The sequence below is a fragment of the Canis lupus genome, chromosome 26 (genome assembly GCF_003254725.2).
Source record: "Canis lupus dingo isolate Sandy chromosome 26, ASM325472v2, whole genome shotgun sequence".
NCBI lineage: Eukaryota > Metazoa > Chordata > Mammalia > Carnivora > Canidae > Canis > Canis lupus.
The window spans coordinates 14,641,987-14,668,261 of NC_064268.1; the positions used below are offsets into that span (position 1 = coordinate 14,641,987).

The 26,275-nt window shown below is 43.4% G+C and overlaps 1 protein-coding gene across 15 annotated transcripts in view; it reads right to left on the bottom strand.

Annotated features, from left to right (window-relative positions):
- KSR2 (kinase suppressor of ras 2) overlaps positions 1-26,275 on the bottom strand; it is a 442,470-nt gene that overhangs the window by 318,137 nt on the left and 98,058 nt on the right. For 13 of the 15 annotated variants that reach the window (XR_007406266.1, XM_049102042.1, XM_049102049.1 and 10 more), the window contains one exon: positions 1,906-2,046. Coding sequence is in view for 12 of the 15 variants with exons in the window: in XM_049102042.1 (XP_048957999.1) it covers positions 1,906-2,046 (141 nt within the window). In the remaining 3 variants the exon portion in view is untranslated. Of the gene's footprint in view, positions 1-1,905; positions 2,047-16,914; positions 17,984-18,050; positions 18,281-26,275 lie in introns of those variants that run through there. The other 2 variants (XM_049102052.1, XM_049102051.1) reach the window with 2 other exon arrangements.

Below are 26,275 nucleotides of genomic sequence, written 5' to 3' on the forward strand. Positions count from 1 at the left end.
GCTACAGACAGAGAGCTGGAACCCCAGCTCGTCCCCATCTCCCAGTTAGTGGACTCAGGATTCTAACAGACTAAGGTAAGAGCCAGAGTTGGGGCACCTGCAGGCCACGTAAATGTAAATGAGCAAAACCGCTCACTAGCAGGAGCCTACAGGATCCAAAGGGGCAGCAGAAATCAGGTCATCCACTGCCACCAGACAGGAATTCAGTTCAGTGAGTTCCCCAATTGGGCTTTTTCAAGAGAAGCCAGAGATCTGGGGTTTTTTAAATTTTTTTTTTTTTTATAATAGTCACAGAGAGAGAGAGAGAGGCAGAGACATAGGCAGAGGGAGAAGCAGGCTCCATGCACTGGGAGCCCAACGTGGGATTCGATCCCGGGTCTCCAGGATCACGCCCTGGGCCAAAGGCAGGCACCAAACCGCTGCAGCCACCCAGGGATCGATCTGGGGTTTTTTAATGCAAACTCTTTAAGCTTTTAAATATTGGCTCAAAAAATTTGTTGCAAACACTATACCAAACAAACAAAAAATGTTTGTGCATCAGATACAAGGAAGAACAGCATGGGAACCACCAGTTTTCAATCCCTGGCTGAAAGGATTTTGTCTCTGTATTCATCCAGCTTGATAAATAAATGGTCCCAAAAGCCTCTAAAAAGTGGATTTGCCCATGCAAATAAAATGTGCTGTCTGTAGTTTCTCGTGACCTTTCATTTTAAGGAAATTCACATGAAATTACCATTCTGGGAATGAAAGGAACATAGAATTATACGTCAGCCAGTGTGCATGCATGAGGTTGGGGTAGGGTGTGATTGAGGAATGTGTGGGCCTTTCCTCTAGCTCAGGATCAGGTGGGTTCATGCTAGCTCTCACATAGAGGTCAACGTCTGAAAAGACAAAAGGTGGAAGACCTCTTCAAGAAGAAGGGTGCACCATGAGAAATGGCACTTGGTCCTGCAGGCAAGGGGGGCACTCCCTTGTCTGCCCAGTTCAGGGAGCCCCCAGCAACATCAAAAGGAGGAGAAAGCACAGTGCTTCCCATAGGCTCCAGAGTCCTACTGAGCTGCATTTTCCTGCCAGCCCCATCTACTCTAACAGGAGAAGTTGCTTCATCTCTGAGCCTTATATTCCTGCTCTGCACAATGGGGATAATTGTCCCCACCTCAAAAGGTCATTGCGAGCCTCAACAGTTGAGATCCTGGGTGTAGAGCCCTTAGGACAACTCCTGGCCCCAAACATTCAGTAACTAGTTTTATTTGGAAGAGCCAGACTAGTCACTGGAATCAGTGGGGACCTAGAATCCAAGAGGGTAGGAAAAAAAATCTCACTATCCTTGAGATTTTAAGGATGTGGTCCACTCTCGTTACTTCCAAAGTTTTCAATGGTAAGATGCCAGACTGTGAGCGGAACATTTTAGATGGATCTTCTCATTTTATTCTGGCTACTTCAGAAGAGGAGATAATCTTTACCCCCATTTAATGGTGGGATCCAATATGGTGGCCACTGGGCACATTAATTAACATTAAATACAATTAAAAATCCAGCTTATCAGTCACATGCACTCATCACAATTCAAGCACCCGACAGCTATGTACGGCATGCTGTCCGATGCAGTAGCGCGGACAGCATGGATATAAATTATTTCCATCATAACAGAAGTTCTGCTGGGCAGCACTGGTCTAAAAGGTAATGTGACTTGGCCAAGGTGATTGAGCTAATAAATAGGCAGAGCTGAAAGAGGATCCAACTGAATGTAGAGCCATATTCTTAACAACCCACTTGGACAGCATCAGAGATCCTCTGCGCCTTCATCCAACACATATTTGCGTCAGGCACAGGCAAAAACCTGCTGTCGGAGGGGCTGGCTTCTGGCCAGGAAGGGGCAGGGGGTGGGGGGCTGTCTCTGGTCACCTCCAGGACTTCCTTGCGCACATCGACGATCCGGAACCAGTGTCGAAGCTGGGGGAAGCCATCCAGCTCGGCGTTGCGCTCCTGCAGGGCCACCTTCTTTTTGCAGGACAGCTGTCGGCTGAAGTACTTTACCAGCTTGCTCTGTGGAGACACAGATGAGGACAGGGGATGGGTCACAGGCATTGCCATGGGAGAATAGGCAAGAATCTCCCCGCCCCCTACCCCCCCTCCCTGCCTGAACCCCATCCAACCCCTATTTCAAACACCAGTGTCACTGTAGGAAGGAGGGGCACACGTTGTTACCACTTTATTAGGGGGCTTTGGGGCTGCAATCATGTACATTTCCACTGCATAAGTCCTCGGACCCAATGCAATGATTGCACTTCTAGGAAATCTCCTAGAGGCGCCATCCTGTGCAAGGTGACTATAAAAGAATAGCTCTTACTGTTCTACTTGCAATGGCAAAAGATTGAAAACACCCTGAGGGTCCATGAGCAGAAGACACAAATGCGGGTACATGACACAAGGGAATTCTACGCAGCTATAAACTAAAATGAGGAAGTGTGCTATGTAGTCATTCAGAACAGTCTCCAAGATACGTTGATACATAAAAATAAATATTCTCCATGCATGTGGGCACTGTTTACATTTATATAGCTTTGTAAATGCAGACACTCTGGGAGGATTTCCAAAATGCTATGGAAGGGAAGGGGGGGTGGTGGGGAAGAGAGGTGGAAGAAACATTTTTTGTTTTTATTTTTCTAATTGTTAATTGAAGTATAATCAACATGCAATATTATATTAGTGTCAAGTGTACAACATAGTGACTCAACAATTATATACATTATGCGGTGCTCTCTATGGTAAGCAGATAAGTGTAGTGACATTTGTCACCAGATAAAGTTATTACAGTAGTATTGACTATATTCCCAATGCTGTACCTTTCAGGAGAGTAAGAGGTACAAACTTCCAGTTAGAAAATAAATAAGTCACAGATATGAAAAGTACGGCAGAGAAACATTTCACTTAAATCCTTTTGTAGGGATCCCTGGGTGGCGCAGCGGTTTGGCGCCTGCCTTTGGCCCAGGGCATGATCCTGGAGACCAGGGATCAAATCCCACGTCGGGCTCCCGGTGCATGGAGCCTGCTTCTCCCTCTGCCTGTGTCTCTACCTCTCTCTCTCTCTCTCTCTCTCTGTGACTATCATAAATAAATAAATAAATAAATAAATAAATAAATAAATAAATAAATAAATAAAATCCTTTTGTACTGGGGCACCTGGGTGGCTCAGTGGTCTGCTCAGTAGTCTGCCTTCAGTTCAGGGCGTGATCCCGGGGTCCTGGGGTCGAGTCCCACGTCGGGCTCCCTGCAGGGAAACTGCTTCTCCCCCTGCCTGTGTCTCTGCCTCTCTCTCTGTGTCTCTCATGAATAAATAAATAAAATCTTTAAAAATAAATAAATCCTTTTGTACTCTGTGAATCTTAATTCATGTGCAAATATTCACAAATTCACAAATACTTTTAGAATGAGATGGACTTGAACTCATGCTATGGAGAGATTCCATGACACAAGAAAGGAAAACTAGTTATGTGAAAACTAACATTAACAGTGAGATGATGGTAGTGGGCATCTGTTGCTTCTGTCCAGCTGATCTGCATTTCCCCTTTTGCTGAAAAGAATATTTCAATTTTCTTTGGGGGAAACTTCCTTCTTGGGATCCCAGTCCATATGGTTTTTGGTAAGGCCGGTCTCACCTACCCACTCCACTCGGGCTGCAGGATGGGCACATGACCCAGGCCTGATCACAGCATTTGGATCAAGGACAAGAAGTGAGCCAGACCCAGCCCCCAAGGACCCTCCCCAGCAACCCTTCCCAGGTGCTCAGGAGACAGCCCTCACTTCCCTCTAGAGTTGTTGGGGAACGAGGGGACACCATAAGAGCCAGAAGCTGCCCAGGCCAGCCCTGCTGCCATATGGGAGCCAGCCTGAGGCTGATTGGAAGGAATCAGAAAACTCATTTTTCAGTTAACATTAATTCTATTCACCTTACTAATAAAATGAAAGTTGTCATTCTTCTTGATAAAAAAAGCCTAAGTTCCATTGCAATAGTGGCACAAAAATCACATGAAGCTAATGTTCCCACACTTGTAATCCGGAATCTCAGTCTAGAGTTTTAAAATAGAAAATGTCCAAAAGAATGTTTTTTTTCTCTAATTCCCTAATCTGAATGAATAGGGTCTGACCTATTAATAGAGCAGAGTTTTTTTTTTTAATTTTTAAAGATTTTATTTATTTGTTTGAGAGAGAGTAGTGTGTGTATGCAAGAGAGAACACAAGCAGGATGGAGGGGCAGAGGGAAAGGAAGAAGCAGACTTCCCGCTGAGCAGGGAGCCCAATGCAGGGTTCCATCCCAGGACCCAGGGGTCATGACCTGAGCAGAAGGCAGACGCTTCACCAACTGAGCCACCCAGAAGCCCCAGAGCAGATCTTTCAACTAAGATACCTACAGACCTCTCCTGTCTGTCCTTTGTTTTATTTTCTGACTTGCTTTAACCATTTTTTTTTTTTGACTCAGGTACAAAAAAAAAACTACTTGAAAGAAATATACTTTGATGCATACACAGTCACTCTCTGAACAATTCCTCTCTTTGCCACATAACAAAATTGTCCAGGCTCATCTTGTTCTTTCCCTGCCACGGCTCTAGAATCAGTCCTCTCACCCAGGAAGCACTGCTTCCTCTGAACGGGAAATGGTATTTAGAAGCCAAGATTCGAGTGCTTACTGAATTTGGGGTGTCATTGTTTCCAGTCCCCTCTGCGGACAGCCTAGGCAATATATGTATGCTTGTGCAATGCACCTATGTATACATAGATACACAAGTTTATGCCTAGATTTTTTTATATGTATTGATAACCAATACTTCCAGTCACAATCCAATACCATAGGGTTTATTCTAACTTTTTTTATTTCCCACATCTGTATCACTCATCTCAGTGAGAAAAACAATCTTCAATACTTTTTTTTTGTTCAGTCTACCGATTTATTTAATTGACCACTGTCCTACTTGGATGCTCTCCTCATGGGCCTCAACCCCTGCTGCACTGACTTCTTACCCTAGCACCACTGCCTGTCTTACGGAGATTTCCATGTATGTCTGATTTGTACAAAGTTTTCTTACTTTTCACCTATTTACCTTAATGAATGACATTCCCCTTTTATTTCTCTTCCTTTCCTGAGTTCTGTTACCTCCTTTTTGAGTTTTCTGAATCCTGAGTTAAATTGTTTTTTCAGATGCTGACACATGCCAGGGGATGCTCAGATCCTCTTCGCAGACACACTCCTTTCCCTGCTTTGGTTTATGAGAATGAAACTGATTTCAGGTCTGCGTGAAATGTCCAAAATGGTAGTCCACTAGCCACGTGTGGCTAACTAAGCAGTCAAAGCATGGCCAGTCTGTCCACAGAATGGAATTTTAACCTTACTTAACTGAAATTTTAAAAATGTAAGCCATAGGGGTGCCTGGGTGGCAGAGCCAGTTAAGCATCCAACTCTTGATTTTCGGCTCAGGTCATGATTTCAGGGTCATGATATCGAGCCCCCAGTTGGGGCTCACACTCAGTGTGAAGCCTGCTTGGGATTCTCTCCCTCTCCCTCTTCCTCTGCCCCTCCCACTCATGCTGTCTCTCTCAAATAAATAAATCTTTTTTTTTAAGATTTTATTTTATTTAATCATGAGAGATACAGAGCAGGAGAGAGAGAGGCAGAGACACAGCAGAGGAAGAAACAGGCTCCATGCAGGGAGCCCGATGTGGGACTCGATCCCGGATCTCCAGGATCACGCCCTGGGCTGCAGGCGGCGCCAAACCGCTGCGCCACCAGGCTGCCCTCAAATAAATAAATCTTTAAAAAAAAATAGAAGCCTTGTAAAATGTTTTTCTGTTAAACGTAACTATTACTTTGATAGAATTACACTTTACTTCAAAACTGAAATTTTAGCATCTCAATTGAGAGGTGCTCTAAGTATAAAATCCATACCTGATTTCAAAGACTTAGTAGGAAAAAGTAATATAAAGTATCTCCTTAATATTTTTACACTGATTATATGTTTAAATAATATTTTGAATATGCTGGATTACATAAAATATATTATTAATATGAATTTAATTTATTTCTTTGTTAATGTGACTACTGGAAAATTTTAAATTACACATTTGGCACACATCTGTCACTTTCAATGTGTTTCTTTTTTATTTATTTTTATTTTTAAAAATATTTATTTATTTACTCATGAGAGACACAGACTGAGGGAGAGAGGCAGGCTCCTCACAGGGATCCTGATGTGGGACTCAATCCCAGATCCCGGGATCACAACCTGAGCCAAAGGCAGGCACCTGACCGCTGAGCCACCAAGGCGTCCTTTTTTTTTTTTTTTTTTTAAAGATTTTATTTATTTATTCATTAGAAACACAGAGAGAGGCAGAGACATGAGCAGAGAGAGAAGCAGGCTCCCTGCGGGGAGCCCGCTGTGGGATTCGATCCCAGGACCCTGGGATCAAGCCATGAGCCAAAGGCAGACGCTCAACCACTGAGCCACCCAGATGTCCCACTGTCAATGTATTTCTAAAGGACAGTGCTGCTGTAGGGTTTTATCCTAAATAAATAATTAAGAATATTCACATAGCTTTGCTTAAGTTGATAATAGCCAAGAAAGATCGGAAACAATTAAACTCTTCACCAAGAGGGGAAGATGTAAATACATTACAATATATCTATATGATGGTGTATCATTAAAAATAAGGTATAAAATATGTATAATATTTATAATGTACAAATAATCATAAAAATGTATACAACTATTTGTGTATATATGCATAGAAAAGCTGTGGAAGGGTATATTATAAAATGTGAACTGCAGTTATCTCTGATAGTAAGATTATGGGTGATTAAGATTACTAAGATTAATAATAATTACAACTAAGATTATTAAGATTATTAATGATGGGATTATTATTAAATATTCAGATTATCGATAGAGATTGTTTCTATTTGCTTCTCTACAGCAAAATTAGAAAATACAATGTATATGTATTACCTGCTTATAAATGGAAAAAATGTTTAGATGAGTTGGCAACATTTCTTTTACAAAGATACTATCCAGTGTCAGGAAGAATGGGAGACACCATTGAGAATGCCACTGGAGGGCCAAGGGATTTTAGTCTCAACATTTTAATAGTTTCACTTCTAGGACTCCACCCTAGAGGCATACTTATATATGCTTGTACATGGGATAAAGGCTTGCTCATTACTGCAGCACAATTAAGTTTTAAAACTTGAAAATAATGTTTAAAAAGGTACATGAACCCAGGGGCACCTGGGGGGTACAATTGGTTAAGTGTCTGACTCCTAGTTTTAGCTCAGGTAGTGATCTCAGGGTCATGAGATTGAGCACCATGTGGGGCTCTGCACTCAGTGTGGAGTCTGCTGAAGAATTTCTCTCCCTCTGTCTCTCCCCTCAGCTCTCTATTTCTCTCTCAAATAAATAAATAAATAAATAAATAAATAAATAAATAAATAAACTCTTTTTAAAAAAATGATAAAATAATGGGGCACCTGGATGGCTCAGCAGTTGAGCATCTGCCTTCGGCTCAGGGTGTGATCCTGGGGTTCAGGGATTGAATCCCGCATTGGGCTCCCTGCATGGAGCCTGCTCCTCCCTCTGTCTGTGTCTCTGCTTCTTTCTGTGTCTCTCATGAATAAATAAATAAGATCTTTTAAAAAAATAAAAACTATGTCTTTTTTTAAAATGATAAAATAATTAAAAGGTACATTACCCAAAAAGCTAAGTATGAATGAATTATAGCACATCTATAGGATGGAATATTATATAAACTTTCAAAAATAAGGTAGACTGATACATATTGGCTTGGGAAAATCTCCAAGATTTTCATTTTCAGTGAAAAAGCAATCTGCAAAGACAACATACGTATACTATAATTACATTTATATTTTTAAAACTCTATGTGTGTCGGGGCACCTGGCTGGCTCAGTGAAGCACAAGGCTCTTGATCTCGGGGTTGTGGGTTTGAGCCCCACATTGGGTGTAAAGATTACTTAAAAATAAAATCTTAGGGACACCTATGTGGCTTGGCTGTGGGGTGTCTGCCTTTGACTCAGAGTGTGATCCCAGGGTCCTGGGATTGAGTCCCATGTTGGACTCCCTGCAAGGAGCCTGCTTCTCCCTCTGCCTGTGTCTCTGCCTCTCTCTTTCTCTGGGTCTCTCATGAATAAATAAATAAAACATTTAAAAAATAAAATAGGGGATCCCTGGATGGCTCAGCGGTTTGGTCCCTGCCTTCGGCCCAAGGTGTGATCTTGGAGTCCTGGGATCAAGTCCCACGTCAGGCTCCTTGCATGGAGCCTGCTTCTCCCTCTGCCTATGTCTCTGCCTCTCTCTCTCTGTGTCTCTCATGAATAAATAAATAAAATCTTAAAAAAAATAAAAAATAAAATAAAATCTTAACAAATATATAAATAAATAAATCTCGGTATGTCAATGATGTAATTATATAGAAAAATATTGGGCAGATTACAATGAACTGCAATGGCAAACAAGCATGGGGGGAGGAGGGGCACTCACTTAAAAAGTATACATCTGTATACAGATGCTATTTTGATGTTTATAATAAGTACATACGGCTTTGCTTTTTTGATATTTGAAAGAATTTTTTTTAAGATTTTCTTTGCAAGAGAGAGAGAAAGGGAGAGAGCATGAGTGGAGGGGCAGGGGCAGAAGGAGAGGCAGACTCCCCGCTGAGCAGGGAACCCAATGCAGGGCTCAATCCCAGGACCCTGGGATCATGACCTGAGCCAAAGGCAGAATTTTAACTGCTTGAGCCACCCAGGTGCCCCAGAAGGATTTTTTTTTTAATTTAAGACTTAGTTTAGGCATCTTCTCCATGCTTTGCATATACCTACCTAACCTTTGGGTCACTCATTCATTCATAAAATATTTACTAAGTGCCCCCTATTCACCAGTGCACCAGGCACCTCGTTGGGCTCTGGGAATTCAATAACGAATATGATCAACCAAAAATTTGCCTTCCTTCTGATATTTCTGGTACAGAGAATCAAAGTCAGCTCTGAACTTCTGAAGATTTAGATATGAAATCTGTCTCCAGCAGTTATCACTCACTCTCTATCCATTTGAGGAAGCTTCAGGACAGAGGAGATCTCAGATTACAACTTTCTTCATCATGCAGAAAAGAAACTCCAGTAATTAAAAGCAAAATAGATCTCTCAGACCCTCAGATAAATGCCATCTTTGACTGGCAGTAAGTGTGCCTAGCAAGCTTGCTTGCTTTGCACGGTTTTAAGCTGAGGGCTTCCTAGTAATTGAAAAAATAGAAATGCACAATATAGTACCAGAGAAAGAGGACCATACTGTACAAATCTTGAATTTTGTTTTCCATGCCAGTGTGCTGGAATAAGAGGCAAGCCTCAGGAAGGAGCCAGAACTTTGGGCACCAGAGTCAGGCTAACTTAAGCTCCAATTGCACTGCACTCCTTAGTAGCTGAACCACCTCAAGCAAGTTTCAAAACCGCCCTGACCTCAGTTTTCTCACCTGGAAACTGAAGGCTATAACAAGCGTACCTACTTCACAAGATGGTGAGGAGAGTTAAAAGGGATTTTTCACACAAAGTGGTGCTGAAGAACCACTCCAAATGCCACACCAATAATGCTGATTTTGTACCACCCAAACTCACAAGCATCTGCCACAGTTACCTCAAAGGGGCTGTGCCCCCAATTTACTAACTCTCAGTACCAGGAAAAGTCTTTCTAATAAATTAAAATTATTCTGTTTTGGGATGCCTGGGTGGCTCAGTGGTTGAGCATCTGCCTTTGGCTCAGGTCATGATCTCAGGGTCCTGGGATTGAGTCCTGCATCAGACTCCCCATAGGGAGCATGCTTCTCCCTCTGCCTATGTCTCTACCTCTCTCTCTCTCTCATGAATACATAAAATCTTAAAAAAATAAAATTAACTTAATCTATTTCAAAATATATGTTCTTTAAAGATCAAACATATGAAAAAAAGATCAAACATATCCTTTCTCCAATGTTTAAAATGTACATTATACTGCAAAGAAATGTACTTTTAGTTGGATTAAAATGAAAACTATCTCCCAATTCATTATTTAAATCCTGATTCTGAAATTCATAGGATTTAAATCCAACCAACTTATAGAAATTGCTTAAAAAGTAACATATGCTTACTTTATTATTAACAATATCTATAAATTTGGGATTTTTGCTTACTGGCCTTCCTCAGACTTTTCACCTAAATAAACAAAGTTTTGCTGTTTATTATTCTATGTTTATATATGCCCATGTTGGATTTCAAATATGATGAAAGAAATAAGAATGTGTTTTCTTGAATAAATAAAAACAATATGCTTTCTTTCATTTGTTTTTTAAAGATTTTATTTATTTATTTATTTGACGAGAAAGAAAGAGAGCACAAGCAGGGCAAGTGGCAGAGGGAGAAGGAGAAGCAGGCTCCTGCTGAGCAGGGACCCGGACATGGGGCTCCAACCCAGGACCCCGAGATCATGACCTGAGCCAAAGGCAGACACTTAACCAACCCAGCCACCCAGGTGCCCCACAATATGGTTTCTTGACTTACAGAAACAAAGAAAGCCAGTGACATCATGTCTCCCATACCGTTATTTTTTTTTTAAGTTTTATTTAGTTATCTCTACCCAACATGGGTCTCGAACTCACAAACCCAAGATCAAGAGTCACACACTCCACTGACTGAGACAGCTAGTGCCCCAGTCTCTCATACTTTTAAATATTTTTTAAAGATTTTAGTTATTTATTCATGAGAGACACAGAGACAGAGAGAGAGAGAGAGTGAGGCAGAGACACAGGCAGAGGGAGAAGCAGGCTCCATGCAGGGATCCTGGGTCTCCAGGATCAAGCCCTGGGCTAAAGGTCACTCAGCCACCCAGGCTACCCTCTCATACTTTTAATTAAGCATTCATTGCCCCAGAAGATTGAAAAATTGGACTAAGCGTTGATACCGAATGGCAGGAGCAAGGGAGCCATGTCACTACCTTGCTCAAAAACCCATTCTTAAGTAGCAGATCTCCCAAGTCTGGGTAACACTGATAACTTGAGGCATTGCATTAAGTGACAATGAGTGCCACAGTAAACATGTCCTCTCTCCAAATCTCTCTTTAGCCATCTCACCATATATCAAGGAGACAGTCTCTGTTCAGTGATGCTACGTCCTTAACACCTAACACTTGCTGATCTCTATAAGAGACAGCAGGACACAGACTCACAGCCTTGGGCAGGTAACAATAGTGACTGTGATATAATGACACTACTGTTTGTATGGTGTTTATTTTCTTGGTTGCTTCCATTTATGGCAAGTGGTACTAGTTTTCTGTTACAATAGTTGAATAATGTTTTATTTTTAAATACATGTATGGGGGGATCCCTGGGTGGCTCAGCGGTTTGGTGTCTGCCTTCAGCCCAGGGCGTGATCCTGGGGTCCCGGGATCAAGTCCCACATCAGGCTCCCTGCGTGGAGCCTGCTTCTCCCTCTGCCTGTGTCTCTGCCTCTCTCTCTCTCTGTGTCTTTCATGAATAAATAAGTAAAACCTTAAAAAAAATAAGTATATGTATGTTTTCAAAAATTGAGTTGGTTTAGGGGCACCTGGGTGGCTCAGTCAGTTAAATATCTGCCTTCAGCTGCTCAGGTCATGATCCTGGGGTCCTGAGATTGAGCCCCGCATCCAGCTCCCTGCTCAGTGGAGAGCCTGCTTCTCCCTCTCCCTCTGCCCCTCTCCTCACTCGTGTTCTCTCACTCTCTTAAATAAAATATTTAAAAAAAAAAAAAAACTGAGTTGGTTTAAAGAACATATACAGATATGGCAAAAAGCACAATGGTGGTATCAAACTAATGAGTTTGGGAAATACTGTTCTACAGAAAAACGTTCAAACTCAGACATTATTCGGGGTTCAACTGTAGTCCATTTCTCCTTCCTTACCTCTTTCGTTTCCAATTCCCTAAACACATCACCTCAAATGTTGCCCCTCCATGATTTTGCTCAGGCTCCCCCATCTAGAAGTCCTTTCTATACCCACCTGTGGGTAGATTGTAAAGATGCCCCGAATCCTTCATGCCTCCTGCCCTGTACCCTTCACAATGTGCCCTTACAATTAACTCACAAGTAAGGCAGAGTCTGTGCCTACAACCCTGCAATCAGTTGGTGAAGCTTCTTGCCTCGGCCAAAATAAAAAGGCTTTGCATGGTTCTTCTTGCTGCCTTGGATCTGCCATCTATGTAAGAATGTGTCCAGGCTAATTAGTCAACTGAAGGATGAGAGACCATGTAGAGTAAAGCCAAGTCTTCCCAGACACCCTAGACAAAACCATCTCAACTCAGACAATAGCCAATTGTTGCCTAGCTGTGAGTGAGCCCAGTCAAGATCAGAAGAGCCAGGAATCTCCAACTGACCCCCAGATGCATGGCTAACAAGCATTTATGTTGTATGCAACTAAGGTTTTCTGGTCATTTGTTATGCAGCATTATGGGGGCACATAGCTGATACACCACCCCATCAACTCATGGAAATATTTTTCTCTGAAGTCCATCTCAAATGTCACCTTCTCCAGCAAGTCCTCGGCATTTTATTTTTACATGCTCTCTTATAACATTTATCACAGTTTTCCTTGCATTATCATCAGCTAATAATGAAGACACTGGATATCTCTCAAAAGGTTAAGGAGCCCTTTCTAGATTTGGAAGGATTTATCATTTGGATAAATGAAGTAAGCACAATAGTAAAAGTACCATTATTGAGCACTTCTATGAGCCAAGCCCAGGCTAAAGAACTAACACACATCATGTCAATATATTTACACATTCCCAGAGGCTAGATGCTGTTAAGATCTACATTCTATGGATGGGGAAATTATGCACAGAGAAGTTAAGCCATTTGTTCACGATCACATAGCTAGTAAGTAGAGAGCAAAGATTCAAACCCAATCTGATTCCAAGCCCAAAATATTGCAGAAAGGGTAACTTTATTTTAATGTTAATTATTTAACAAGCACGTGTATATCTTTTCCTTGTGGAAAAGTTGGACTATTTCAGATGAGGCCAAAGCCCCCTTTGCCCACTCCTACTAATGCTGGCCTTCTTCTCCCTAGACATAATGGAAGTAACAACAGAGACTAGGTTGGTGTCCATATTTCCAGACCTTTTTCTATGCCTCTATGCATGTCCATGTGTGTGTGTGTGTGTGTGTGTGTGTGTGTGTGTGTGTGTATAAACTCCACAGCACAGTTGGATGTGTAGGGTTATTTTTTTACACATAAATTATATCTTTACTTTTTTCACTCAGTAGCAAGCCTCAAGCATCTTTCTCTGTTAGTTCATACAGATCTAACTCATTCTTTTTAATCTTCTGCATGAGGGATTCCTTTGATCCCAGGGTCAAAAGCCCATGATGTGAGCAGTTCTGTGATGTCTGCTGGGGGCATCTTTGTCGGCTCTGATAAAGCGTTTTCAGGAACAACAGCCATGAGAGCAGCCACCATTTACTAAATACTTGCAGTGAGCCTGGCACGGTAGGACAAGTGCTTTGAATGTGTCTGTTCATTTCTAATCCATGCAACAATGTTAGCTGTGAGGCTGGTATTCTGAGCCCATTCTGTGAACAAGAAAACTGAGGTGTCAAGAGGTTAAATCACTTACCCAGATCCACAAAACTATGTAAGTTGGGGAACCACAGCATGATCCCAAAGTTCCCTCCCTTTTGCAGAATGTTGCACTATGAGTTGCTCACGGATCCTTCTCACTGAACTGGAAATCCAAAGTCAGGCCTCACTCATCTTGGGAAGGCTTCCAGGTATTGTGGGAGAAGTGTTTCTAAATTCTAGTTCTGAGGCTTTGGCAAGTCACATTAGTTCCCTGAGCCTCTACTCTCTCATCTGTAAAATGGGCACATACCACTTTTCCTCACAGGCCTGCTGAGGCATCACATGAGATACTGTCTGTGCAGAAAGCAAGCTGAGCCCTCCTCTGACATGAACATAGTGTCCTAACTATCTGCTGAAGGAATGCTTGAATTCTGGGAGATGTTTCCAGAGTCACCCAGAGACTGGACCTTCTATACCTGCCCAGGACCAAGAATCAAGGGGCATCCCCACTATGATGCATTAGGAATGAGGGGGAGATAGATGGGTTTAAGAAGCAGGCGGAGTAGGGAAGAAAGGCAGAGAGGGCAATCACAGGACCGAGGCTTCCCCTTGAAGCAAAGGGGAACCAGTCACCTTTCAGGACAAGAGAACAGCTAATCTGAGCAGGGAAAAACCCAGAAACCTGCCCCAAGTGTGAGGCTGGACAAACAATACTTCCCAAGTGGAACATATCCCCTGGGAATTAGCAGTTTCCCCCAGCGGGTCCCCAAGATTGATAGCATAGAATAATCGCAGCTGTCAGCCAACAGGGGTTCTCTCTGAGCCAAATGGTGTGATAAACACTTTTTGTGACTTGTCTATTTACTCCACACAGTGACATTGTGATATAGATCCCATCACTGCCCCCATTTAAAGTTAAGAAAAAGTTAAATTGCATCTCTGGATTATCATCAGTGGGATTTATTTGCTTATTTCTGTGCATGTATATCTTATAATTTTTCTATAAGTTTGAATTACTTATATGATCATTCATCACAAACCTCATGAAAATCTGACACTTAGCAACAATAAAGCTATGTGGGACATAGTCAAAGTCAGCCACCTCATTAAATAAGGTCTCCATTTTTCCTGCAGTTCGTTCTTAATCCATGCAACAATGCTAGCTGTGACAGTTCATATATACATCACATATATATACATATATATATATGAAGATTACATGAAATCATGTATAAAGCCCTTAGACAATATCTGATAAATACATGATACATATATCTCATGTATATGATACATGCAATGTCCACCATTTCATTAAATAAGTTTATATATAAAAGTTTATAGGGACACCTGGGTGGCTCAGTGGTTGAGCATCTGCCTTTGGCTCAGGTCATGATCCTGGGGTCCTGGGATCGAGTCCCCCATTGGGCTCCGCATAGAGAGCCTGCTTCTCCATCTGCCTATGTCTCTGCCTGTCTCTGTGTGTCTCTCATGAATAAATAAATAAAATCTTTAAAGAAAAAAAAGTTTACATATAACCCTATATTATGCATGTGATAATTATACTATATATAACTAAACTACATATATAATTATTATATACTGTATGTTATAAACAGTACAGGTATTCAGCTAAACATTTCATTTACCTTATTTCATTTAACCTTCATAACCCCAGAGATGTCCCCACTTTACAGATGAGGAGACTGAGAGCCATAGAGCTTTAGCAGCTCTCCAAGGTAGAAGATAATTTTACATATAAGCATCCATTTTCCCCAATTCCCTGACCATAAGAATCATCTAGAGGTATCTGTTCAAATATCAACCTTCCAGGCCCATCCCCTAGGAAGCCTGATTCACCAAATCTGGGGAAGGCCCAGGAATTCATAAAAACACAAGCACCCCAATGACTCTGAGGGTCAGGCAAGCAGGAGAAACATTCATCTACTGTCTGAATTACGTAATGAAAGCAGTTTGTTTCTCTGACAAGCTAAAGCATCGGGATCCTTGGACAACAAAACGGGGGCAGAAACCCAATTCCGGAAGTCCATGTGGCTTCTGGGGCTGTGGGCTCCTGTGGGTAGTAGGCATTCACCGAGCAGCTCTAAGGGAAAGACCCTGTCCAGGGCCCTGGGAATTCAAAGAGCAGTCTGCACTGGTCCAGGCCTGAAGGGGCTCCCAGGGGGGCAGACGAGACAGATGTGGATGTGCAAACACAAATCACAAGACCAGGTGAGAGGAGCCAGAACAGAGGAGCAGCCAGGCTTCAGTACAGGCACAAGGGTGCAAAATTAAGAGAACAGTCTCGTAGATAGCAATGTGCCATGATCACAGGATACCGGTGGGAGTTCTATGTTTATTCTAGGAGAAGGCCTGCCATTCATTCATTTACTGAGTGTGTGTCTTAAGGGGCTTTCTAAATACCAAGAGGGAGGGATACAAAATCAATGACCCATCCTCCCTGCCCCAGGGCAGGGCTGTTCAGCTATTCTAGGTGTGGCCTGCTCTGAAGGCTATGAAGGCCAGCCTCCTTCAGATAAGCACAGAAATTGAGAGCATTCCATTACTTTGATAGCGATTTGACAGAGTGCTTTTCTGTTCTTAAATCCAATGTCTTCAAAGTGAGGCTTGTATTTTGTTTGGATATTTCAGTCCCCTTCATTTTTCTACAAAATCATTTTATCATATTTTACCAAAGCATTGGCTACAAAGTACTGGGAGAACAGAAAAGCTGATTCTTCACACCCAGGGGGTGTGAGAGTCACTGTCCTCCACACTCAGGGAATTTCGGTGATGAAGCTGAATCCCCCTACATGACTAAATACATTACTCTGCACAAGGGCTTCAGGGATACAGCCTTAGGAGAGCACCACGGCAATGCTGAAGTGGGTGTTCAATTGTTATTGCCATGTTACAGACAGGGGACTAAGACTCTGGCCATTGGAATCCTGCCCGAGCTCATACAACAAAAGCAACACCCGATCAGGATTCAAACTCAGGCTCTGATTACCAGTCACGGGCCCTCTTCCCAATAGTCCTCTGCTTCTGCAGAGAGGCCTAGAGATCAAGGTTGAGAAGCACAGTTGCAAATGGGTCTTTGTATGTCCTCACCCTGCCAGGTGTCCTAATTTATTTTTAGGTCACCCTCAATTCAAGTCAATGCAGAGCTGAACGGCCCAAGGTCCAAAGGTACCACCTTCAAGTAAAGATAAACACAGGGCTCCTGGAAAGAGCACATCCATGCTGAGCCCACCACCTGCCCTCGCCCTGCACGGGTGCAAAACAAGGTCTCCGGACCTGGATGAAGTCGGAAGGATCCCCTGGAGTCCTGACAGAGAAAGGCACCCAGAGGTGTAGTTCTCCAACTCCACACCAGGGGGCAGCCTGGCACTTTCCACCGCAGACTGGAAAAAAAAATTTTTTCAGACCCTCCTGGATCTGAGCATCCTCAGTGCCTTATTACTGTACTTCGTATTAGCATGATGGTAAATTTAGTAGCATAAACAACAAGAAAAAAAAATGTTTAAAGTCAAGACATGTGACAGAACTATAAATAATCCTGTCTGAAATCTTTAATGTGTAATGGGGAACTTTGCACTTAGAATCTACACCAAGGTAAACCCTGGGACTGACCCATGGTTAAGCTCCTGGGGTTCAGTTTGCTGAGCCCCAGACCAGCACTGCTTGGATGCTATCTTGTTTTGTTTAATTTTTTTAAAGTTATCTCTACATCCAGCATGGGGCTCGAACTCACGACCCCAAGATTAAGAGTCACGCGCTCTTCTGACTGAGCGGCCAGGTCCCCCTTAGGTGCTATTCAAAACAAAAACAAAAACAAAACAAAAACCTAAAGCAGAGTGTGTGAAAGCTGGAAGGGAGACTGAGCATCTTCTATGTGATCTTTCACAAATCACCTCTGCTATAAATCCCACGGCAATGCCAAGGGGAGGGTCTCATCTCCCACGGATTTTACACATGGAGGAACTGAGGCTCAGAAATGTGGCGTAACTGGCCTGAAAATCTGACGGATGAAGAGGCGGACTCCACAGCGCTGGCCCTCTCCGGGCTGCCTGTCAGCAAACACCCTACTCTTGCTGCCTCGGGGCTGGCAGGCACCGGCTAGCAGCAGACAGCTGGAAGCCGCCGAGAACCCACGGGGGGGGGGGGGGGGGAGGGGGGGGGGGTCGCCCCGCGATTCTCCCCATTGCCCAGAGCTCTCTCCTCCACTACAGGCACAAATGGTACTTTCCTACCCTTCGGGCACCACCCCTTCCCAACCACCCCCCAGTGTCACCATCACACCACCCTGCTTTTTTCCTCACTAGCACTTATCCTTAGCCCACAAATGAGTCTGTTGATTGGTTTCCATGGTTACGCCCCCATCAGCACCATCTCTCTCTCACACACACACACACACACACACACACACACACCCATCAGAATGCCAGCTCAAAAGAGCACCACAGGCTTTGCCCCCAGCTTGCAGAGCCGCGCCTGGCACAGTCAGTACTCAGGACATTTTCTTGGTGGTTCATGGGGGCGTGGGGTGGGGAGGGCCAGGCCTCTCCCAGGAAGTCCCAACCCCTTTTCCAGTGGGAGCGAAGCTCATCCAGCAGCGGGGCCCTGGCTCTGCGGCCAAGGCTCTGCGTTCCCGGCTGCGTGGCGGGGGCCCAGCCAGCCGCCCGACGCCTTCCCGCGGTTGCCAGGGCAACCATTGTCATAACATCCCTGGTGCTCCACGGGGCCAGCTGACGGGGGAGAGAATTATTTGACTCGCTAACGTCTCAAGTAACCAGCTGATTTGCATCCGTAGGCAAATTCCCTGCTGAGGGCTGGAGGCCTGGGAGGTGCACCTTCCACCTCTCTGTCCTCCCTCTCCAGATCCATCTGGGCGGTGTCCCTCTGGTCAAAGCAGGTGGGACCCACCAGTCTGGGCTGTCCTCCACGGATGCCAGAAAATGCCCACTGCACACCACTTGGGAGTAAGGCCCTCGATGTTGCTAGTGGCTTTTCTTTACATCACTATTGCTATTGAATATTACAAACAATGGGGGGGAGGGTTTCATTGATTTAATGAGCACTTACTAGATGCCAGACCCACTGGTAACTTTCTCACATAGTCATCATTATAATTTTAATATTTATGCTGTAACAAAACATGCTAGAATACAGTAGTATGTCTATATACTGTATAATATATGTTCATATGTAAATCATAGGTAGGAATTTATAGGCATATAATACATAACTAGAAATATAAGATTATTTATATTATATAGCATGTAGTATATATTCCTAATGATAAAACCGACATTTGTTGATACTTCTTATATGCCAGCCTGCGTCTACCATTTTACTACACAATTAGGTTAATAACGATGCTGTCATCAATACACTAATATAGAATATTATAGTCATAAACATTATCAGAGCTAAGTTTTACTAAGCACTTACTACATGCCAGGCATTGTGATAAGTGCTTCATTAATATTTTACTGCATACACACACGGAAGGCTAAGAGTCCAATTACACCCATTATAAAGATGAGAAACTGAAGGCACAGAATAACAACCTGCCTGAAAGTCACATGGAAAGCAAGCAGGGCTCGAAGTCGCCCCCAATTCTTTCCTTCCACACCACACTTTAAAGTGGTCCAACTTAGCCTGCAGCAGAACCCCCTCAGGACAGCGTTAAAAATACACAGGCTGAGCCCCTGCTTCCCCCAACCCACACATGCAGAATCAAATACTCTCGGGGCCAGGGGGCTTCTCGTTTCTTTTAAACAAGGTCCCCAGATAGTTCTGACAAAGGCAAAAAGTCCAGAACCACCGCCTTTCGGTTTTTTTATCACTCATTACCAGTGCAGTGCCAATTAGGTGATCTGATTAAATTAATGAGTCTTGAGGGGCTGAAATTCCAGAGAGGGCAGTTTCAAGCGATGTATGTAGAACCAACAATCCTAAAAAGGAGAAGAAGGAGCAGGAGAAAAATAAGATGCAGGGTTCCCTAAGGCAAACTTCGGTTGGCCACAGGTGTAACCACTCCCAGCCTTTTTGGAACAAGGAGGGCCTGCATGAAGAGTAATGAATAATAACACGTGTTTTGTCCAGGGCTGATTTTAGGGGCACAAGGCCTAAGTCACCTTCTGCCCACCTCCCTGGTCCCCTCCTTAATTATTCACCAGGGACCAAGCTGTGCAGAGAAATATAAGCTCATAGGGTGGGGGTCCATCCTTCGCACCTGCATTTTGAACCATGAGACCTCCTGGCAAGTAACAAAGATAGATGGAAAAGAAAGAAGGAAGGAAGGAGGGAGGGAGGGACAGGTATTCCACTAGAGGAAGCAGAGCTGGGGAGGAATTAGGCAGAAATTCTGGGATGCCATGACTATGGTCCCTGGACAGCTGGGGGGGACAAAGCTAGATGCAATTAGTAGCCAAAAACATCTGTGGAGGGTCTTCCCTAAGCAATATGTTGCCTTATTATCCACTGCCTCCATTATAGGTAAAGTAGAACTAAGATCCCAGAAATAAAGACTAGATGCATCAGGGGAAAAAACATAAAACACACAGGCACTAAAAGTAAAGTCTCTTTGGGAGGGGGCACTTCTTCACATTGACCCTGGAAGCCTATTCTGTCCAGAGCCACACTGCTGGACAGACCAATCACTCAGCACATGTGGCTATGTACAGAGAAATTAAAATGGACTAAAATTACATAAATATTTCACAGAGAGAATAAACAAGGATAGGGCATCTTATGGGCACCACTGACCAAAAATCCAGAAAATGAGAAAAAAAATCCAGAAAGCATCCCTAATGATCATCATGGGATGTAGGCAATTAGAGAATTCAACTCCCAAAAAATGTCATGAGAATCTGAGCTGAGAATTATGTGAAACAAGCTAGTGTCCAGAATGGCTTAGCACCTTTAAGTCCTGGGAAAATCTAGGATGAATAATAGACATATTTAAGATAATTAAATCCATAGTATTAATATTTGAATTGAAAAGTCCATGCCGGGGCACCCGAGTGGCTCAGTCGGTTAAGTATCTGCCTTCAGCTCAGATCATGAGCCCGGGGTCCTGGAATCATGCCCCGCATCGGGGAGCCTGCTTCTCCCTCTGCTTCTCCTTCTGTATGTGCGTGCGCTCTCTCTCTCTCTCTCTCTCTCTCTCTTTCTGTCTCAAATAAATAAATCTTTAGAAAATAAAATAAAAAGTAAAGAGTCCATACCTTTGGAGTATTTATTTTCTATTTTCTATTCTCTTAAGATTTTAAATAATTTGGCCATTTAGAGCAAGAATTCACTTTTCTGGTTTGAAACGTGTAACTGAATAATTTAGCCATGAATTTGACATTGAAATTGTATACAATTTCTGTACATTATTAGGAAGGGCTTAAGGCCAGCATATTTGTAAGTCTGATTTTTTTAGATTTCTGTGTGCTGTGTAAACAGGTGGCAAGGCTTGCCTGTCAATAATTAGAGCAGTTTTTTTTTAATTCCTGTATATCAAATTTATAAATAGTTTAAGTTGTTTGGCAATGTTTAATTCACTACAGTTGTCGGTGGAAGCAAAGATGATGCAAAATCCCCCCTACATGTGATTGCTGGAATTTACTAGACTCACATGAACAGAATAATACTGTATATAAACTGGATTGAAAGTACAAGGAAAAGGGTGCCTGGATTGTTCAGTCGGTTGAGCGAGCAGCTCTTGGTTTAGGCTCAGGTCATGATCTCAGGATCCTGGGGTTCTGTGTTCAGTGCAGAGTCTGCTGGAGATTATCTCCCTCTGCTCCTCCCCTGTTCACACACATTCTCTCTCACACACTCTGTCTCTATAAGAAAAATAAATGGGGATGCCTGGGTGGCTCCGTGGTTGAGCATCTGCCTTTAGCTCAGGGTGTGATCCCAGGGTCCTGGGATTGAGTCCTGCATCGGGCTCCCCACAGGGAGCCTGCTTCTCCCTCTGCCTATGTCTCTGCCTTTGTGTATCTCTCATGAATAAATAAAATATTTTAAAAGACAAAGTAAAAATAAATAAAATCTTTTAAAAATATATTACCTAAAGAGCATAAGGAAAATAAGGGTATGGAACTTTTCCGTAAAGGGTATGGATTTAATAAATTAAATATTAATTTTAAAACCAAAGAAGAGTTACATAAAAGTGAACATTCAGTTCTTCAGTTGCACCAACCACATTTCAAGCACTCAGTAGCCACATTTGACCAGTGGCTGTTGTGTCGACCCCACAGATACAGAATACATCCACCATCTCAAGGGGGGGGGGGGTCCTCTAAACCACACATGCAATTGTAGCAGATCTCTTAGGAAATGAACACCCCAAAGCCCTTTACCCTAAATGCACAATATTACTCTCCCCAAGATTTGCAGATTGTCTCAATGGAAAACGCAAGCTCCTGAATGACAGGAGGCATGGGTCTACACAGAGCAGATCTGAGTGGGAGAGGTAGAGAACAGAGCAGGGAATCCTGGCCGTGAGATTTACCCCAGAACAAAGAGAATCCATAAAATCCTTTAGGAGGAAGCACAGAGGCTATAAACATATCCACTAACCCCTCTCCATTTTATTTTGTAAGGATTTTTGCCAAATTCTCAGTATTACTGTCATCTTGACCCTTGCCCAATACTGAGCAGCTTGGGATGGGAAATCAGGTAGTGGTTTAAGTGATTTTGATTTTTTTTTTCCCCAGTTGGTGAATTTCACATATACACAGGAAAAAAAATCTGACCCCAAAAACAGCTGGAAATTTTCAAGTTAGCTGGAAAATGGTCCAGCCAAGATGAACCATACAACATCACTATGTCTTTTGAATGCACAGGTGATGAAAGCCTAAAATCACAGGCAGAGAGTATGTTTTCATTCATTTGGGGAATATAAATAACAGTGAAAGGGAATATAAGGGAAAGGAGAAGAAAAAGACTCCTAACTCGGGGAAACGAACTAGGGGTGGTGGAAGGGGAGGAGGGCGGGGGGTGGGGGTGAATGGGTGACGGGCACTGAGGGGGGCACTTGACGGGATGAGCACTGGGTGTTATTCTGTATGTTGGTAAATTGAACACCAATAAAAAGTTAATTTATTAAAAAAAAAAAAAAAAAGGCAGAGAGTCCGGCATTCGACTCCCTGCTGTGCAATTAAGTTGCTGTGGGACCTCTCACAGACTCATTTTTCTCTCCATTAAATGAGAGGTTAAAAAATGGTTGCTCTCCCAGAGTGACTCCAAGTTCAAAAATCCCAGGATTATTCCTATAGGTGACACCAAGGGGGGGGAGGGCAAAAGTATCCTTTGTAGGTTTACACTAGTCTCAGCTTTGCTGAGCAAGGAAAAGCATTTTTGTGTGTCTCTGTGCTGCGCTGGGGACCTTGGCAACAGTGTTCAGAAAAGAACACTTGCCAGGCAGGTGGGGCTCAGGGTTGGGGGTGTGAGCCTTCTGGTTTTGCATTGCAACCAAACAAAGCTCCAGGCAGGGAGACTCTGGCACACATGGCTACCATGGGATTAGCAAAGTGAAATGATGGAGCAAAAAAGAGCTCCAAGCTGGGAGTTGTTCAGATGACCATGTTCCCATCTGGCTCTCTCCTGAACAAGCTGATCAGAACCATGCTCAGCAAATCACTGAAGCCAGGGCTGTCCAGTAGAACTTTCTGTGATAGTGGCGATGTTCTATTTCTATGCTGTCCAAGATGGTAGCCAGGGATCACATGTGGCTGTTGAGCACTTGAAATGTGGCTATTGCATGTAACTGAGGAGTTGAATTCAAAGTTGTATTTAACATTAATTAATTCAGCTATAAATAGCCACATGCAACTGGCCAGTGGCTACCATCTTGGAAGCAAGATGTAATCTTTTCTCCATAACATCTTTTCTCTCCATTTCCCTCCCCCTCAGCAAAAACCCACACATACTCCTTTCTACTTTCCAGGTATTTTGTAAGGGTTGAATAAAGGGATGACTACTGAGAGCTGAGGATTTGCTAAGAGAAGGTGTGAGATGGCTCTGTCAAGCCAAGCTTGGGACATTCTCCCTCTCAGATCTTGTTGCAGTCATGGACAAAGGCCCACAGTCTTGAGAATGTCACCCAAGACCTTCCTTACCCTGGCCTGCAGGGCCCTGCATACTTCTCCCCCATCTGGAACCCCACAACACCTGACCCAAGTCCATAAGAAGACCCACTGGATGAAACCATAGTAATGACACGGCCACATGTTTTTCACAAGATGATTCCGATGCATGTTCTGGCTTGAGGCTAGATCCTTCTGTGCTTCTGAACTGATCTCCTTGCCTTTTGACCTCCAGTCTAGCCTTCATGTTTGAGCTCAAATGCTCACTCTGCCTGGAAGCTCTATCTCTTTCCCACCCAGAAGTACAATTCACCTCCCTCAACTCTTAAACCACAGCGTTTATGCTTGCCACCTGAAATATATTCCCTTGTATCAGAATTATTTATGTTCGTGTCCTAATTCCCCCACCATATTTTACATATCCAAAGGCAGGGCGCCTTGTCTTTATTATCTCTGCCTTCCTCCAACAATGAATACAGTGGTTTCCCCTGGGAAGCCATTTAATCCATACAATGGATTCATGAATGAATGAAGGATGGGCCCAAATGAACAAATGAAAGGCCTTCACCGTGCACAAACCCCACAGCTGCCCAATCAGTCCTGGGTTTGGATTCCCAGCCTGGACTCCCAATGACTTTTTTTGTTTTGTTTGTTTTGGCTTGTTTTGGGGTACGGAGGGGGTTTGGTGAAAAAGAGATACAAACACAACAGATTGGCAACTCCAGCCATCTGCTACTAACCTAGCAATGAGGTTGTTGACAGCAGGGAGAAGTGAAAAGCTACTTTCCACTGAGAAAGGGAGCGAGATTCATTTCCTCTCATTTGCTGGTGCTACCACCACTGCCTCTTTTATTTGCTGGTGCTACCACCACTGCCCCATAGCCCCTGCTGTACCATCCCTCCCAAGTGTCTCAGCAGCTAAGAAATGGCAACAGCAGAGCTCCATGTTTCAGGCTCTTTACGCATATTCTCTCAAACCTACAAGGTTGGCCTCACTGTCAACATGAGGAAAAGAATAGGTCAATGAACTTGTTGGCACAATCTAGCTGATCCCAGGGCCATCCAACTCTGAAGCTGCAGTCCTTTCACAAGCTATGGCAGCCAGTCAAGCTGGTAAGGGAACCAGAGGCCAAACATTGTGGATTCAAGCCCAGCAGGCTTGGTTAGTGACTATGCATCTTAGAACAATTCATATCACTTAAGGTCATGAGAACAGAGAACAGGAGCCTGTATAGCATAGCTTAGGGGGCCCCACCCTCTGTACCACAATCCTATTCAGGATCCCTGTAAGGGGATGCAGTAGTGTTCTATGCACACTTACTAAGAACACACATTTCCCTGAAATCCAGAAGCAGCTATGGGCCTTAGCAGGAGAACTCCAGGCAGCTCTAACAGGCCAGACCACCAAAAGAGGAAAGCACCTTGCAGCTCCCAACAAGGCCCCCCTCTCAAGGAGCTCAGAATGTAGGGGAGTGAGTAGGTACACACAGAGCTCCTTTACCTGACTGTGACTGCAGGGGGCAGTGGGCACTACAGTAGAGGCAGAAGCAAAGTGTTCCAAAGAAGGAGAGATGATGTCCAGGAAGGACAATCTGAGATAATTCCCTGGAGGAGATGACATCCAGAACAGACCTTGACAGATACTTATCATTTCCTATGTTCCAAATCACCATTCCATTACTCCCTACACACCCACAAACACACCCACACTGGCTTCCACTTGAGCATACAGGAATCACATGTGGATAGGTGAGTCTTAAGATTCCTTTCAATCCTGGAATCCTTAATTTCAGAGATCTGGGGTTTAACTATTCTTCTAACCACTCATCCATCCATGCAACCAATCATCCACCATCTGCTCATCTACCCATCCAACTACCCATTCATCTAGCCATGCAACCATCCAGCTATGCAACCATCCATCCACCATCTGCCCATCCACCCATCCAACTACCCATTCATCTAGCCATGCAACTATCCAACCATGCAACCATTCATCCACCATCTGCCCATCCAACCACCCTTCCATCTATCCATGCAACTATCCATCCACCATCTGTCCATCCACCCATCTATGCATCCATGCAACCATCTATCCATCACATAAGCATTTCATTCATGGTACTTGCTTAGCACCATATAGTGAAAGCACAGGGAAGTCACGATTGACTCCCATTTTGTTTTTGTTTTTTTTTAAAGATTTTATTTAATCATGAGAGACACATGGCAGAGGGAGAAGCAGGCTCCATGCAGGGAGCCCGATGCGGGACTTGATCCCAGGACTCCAGGATCATGCCCTGAGCTGAAGGCAAGAACTTAACCACTAAGCCACCCAGGGATCCCTTGACTCCCATTTTGAAAGTGAATGACATCATAGTGGGCACGTCATGCTATGTGTAGCGGTTACATCCAAGTGATATAAATTCCTATTACTATTGTTAATAATAAGGTTAATTTATAACCAAATACACAGAATAAAATAATAAAATAGGATAATGCTTTCAGGTGCTTCTCTTATTACCTGGCACATAGACAACAATGAATGAATAGTTGATTTCCTGTAAGTATCA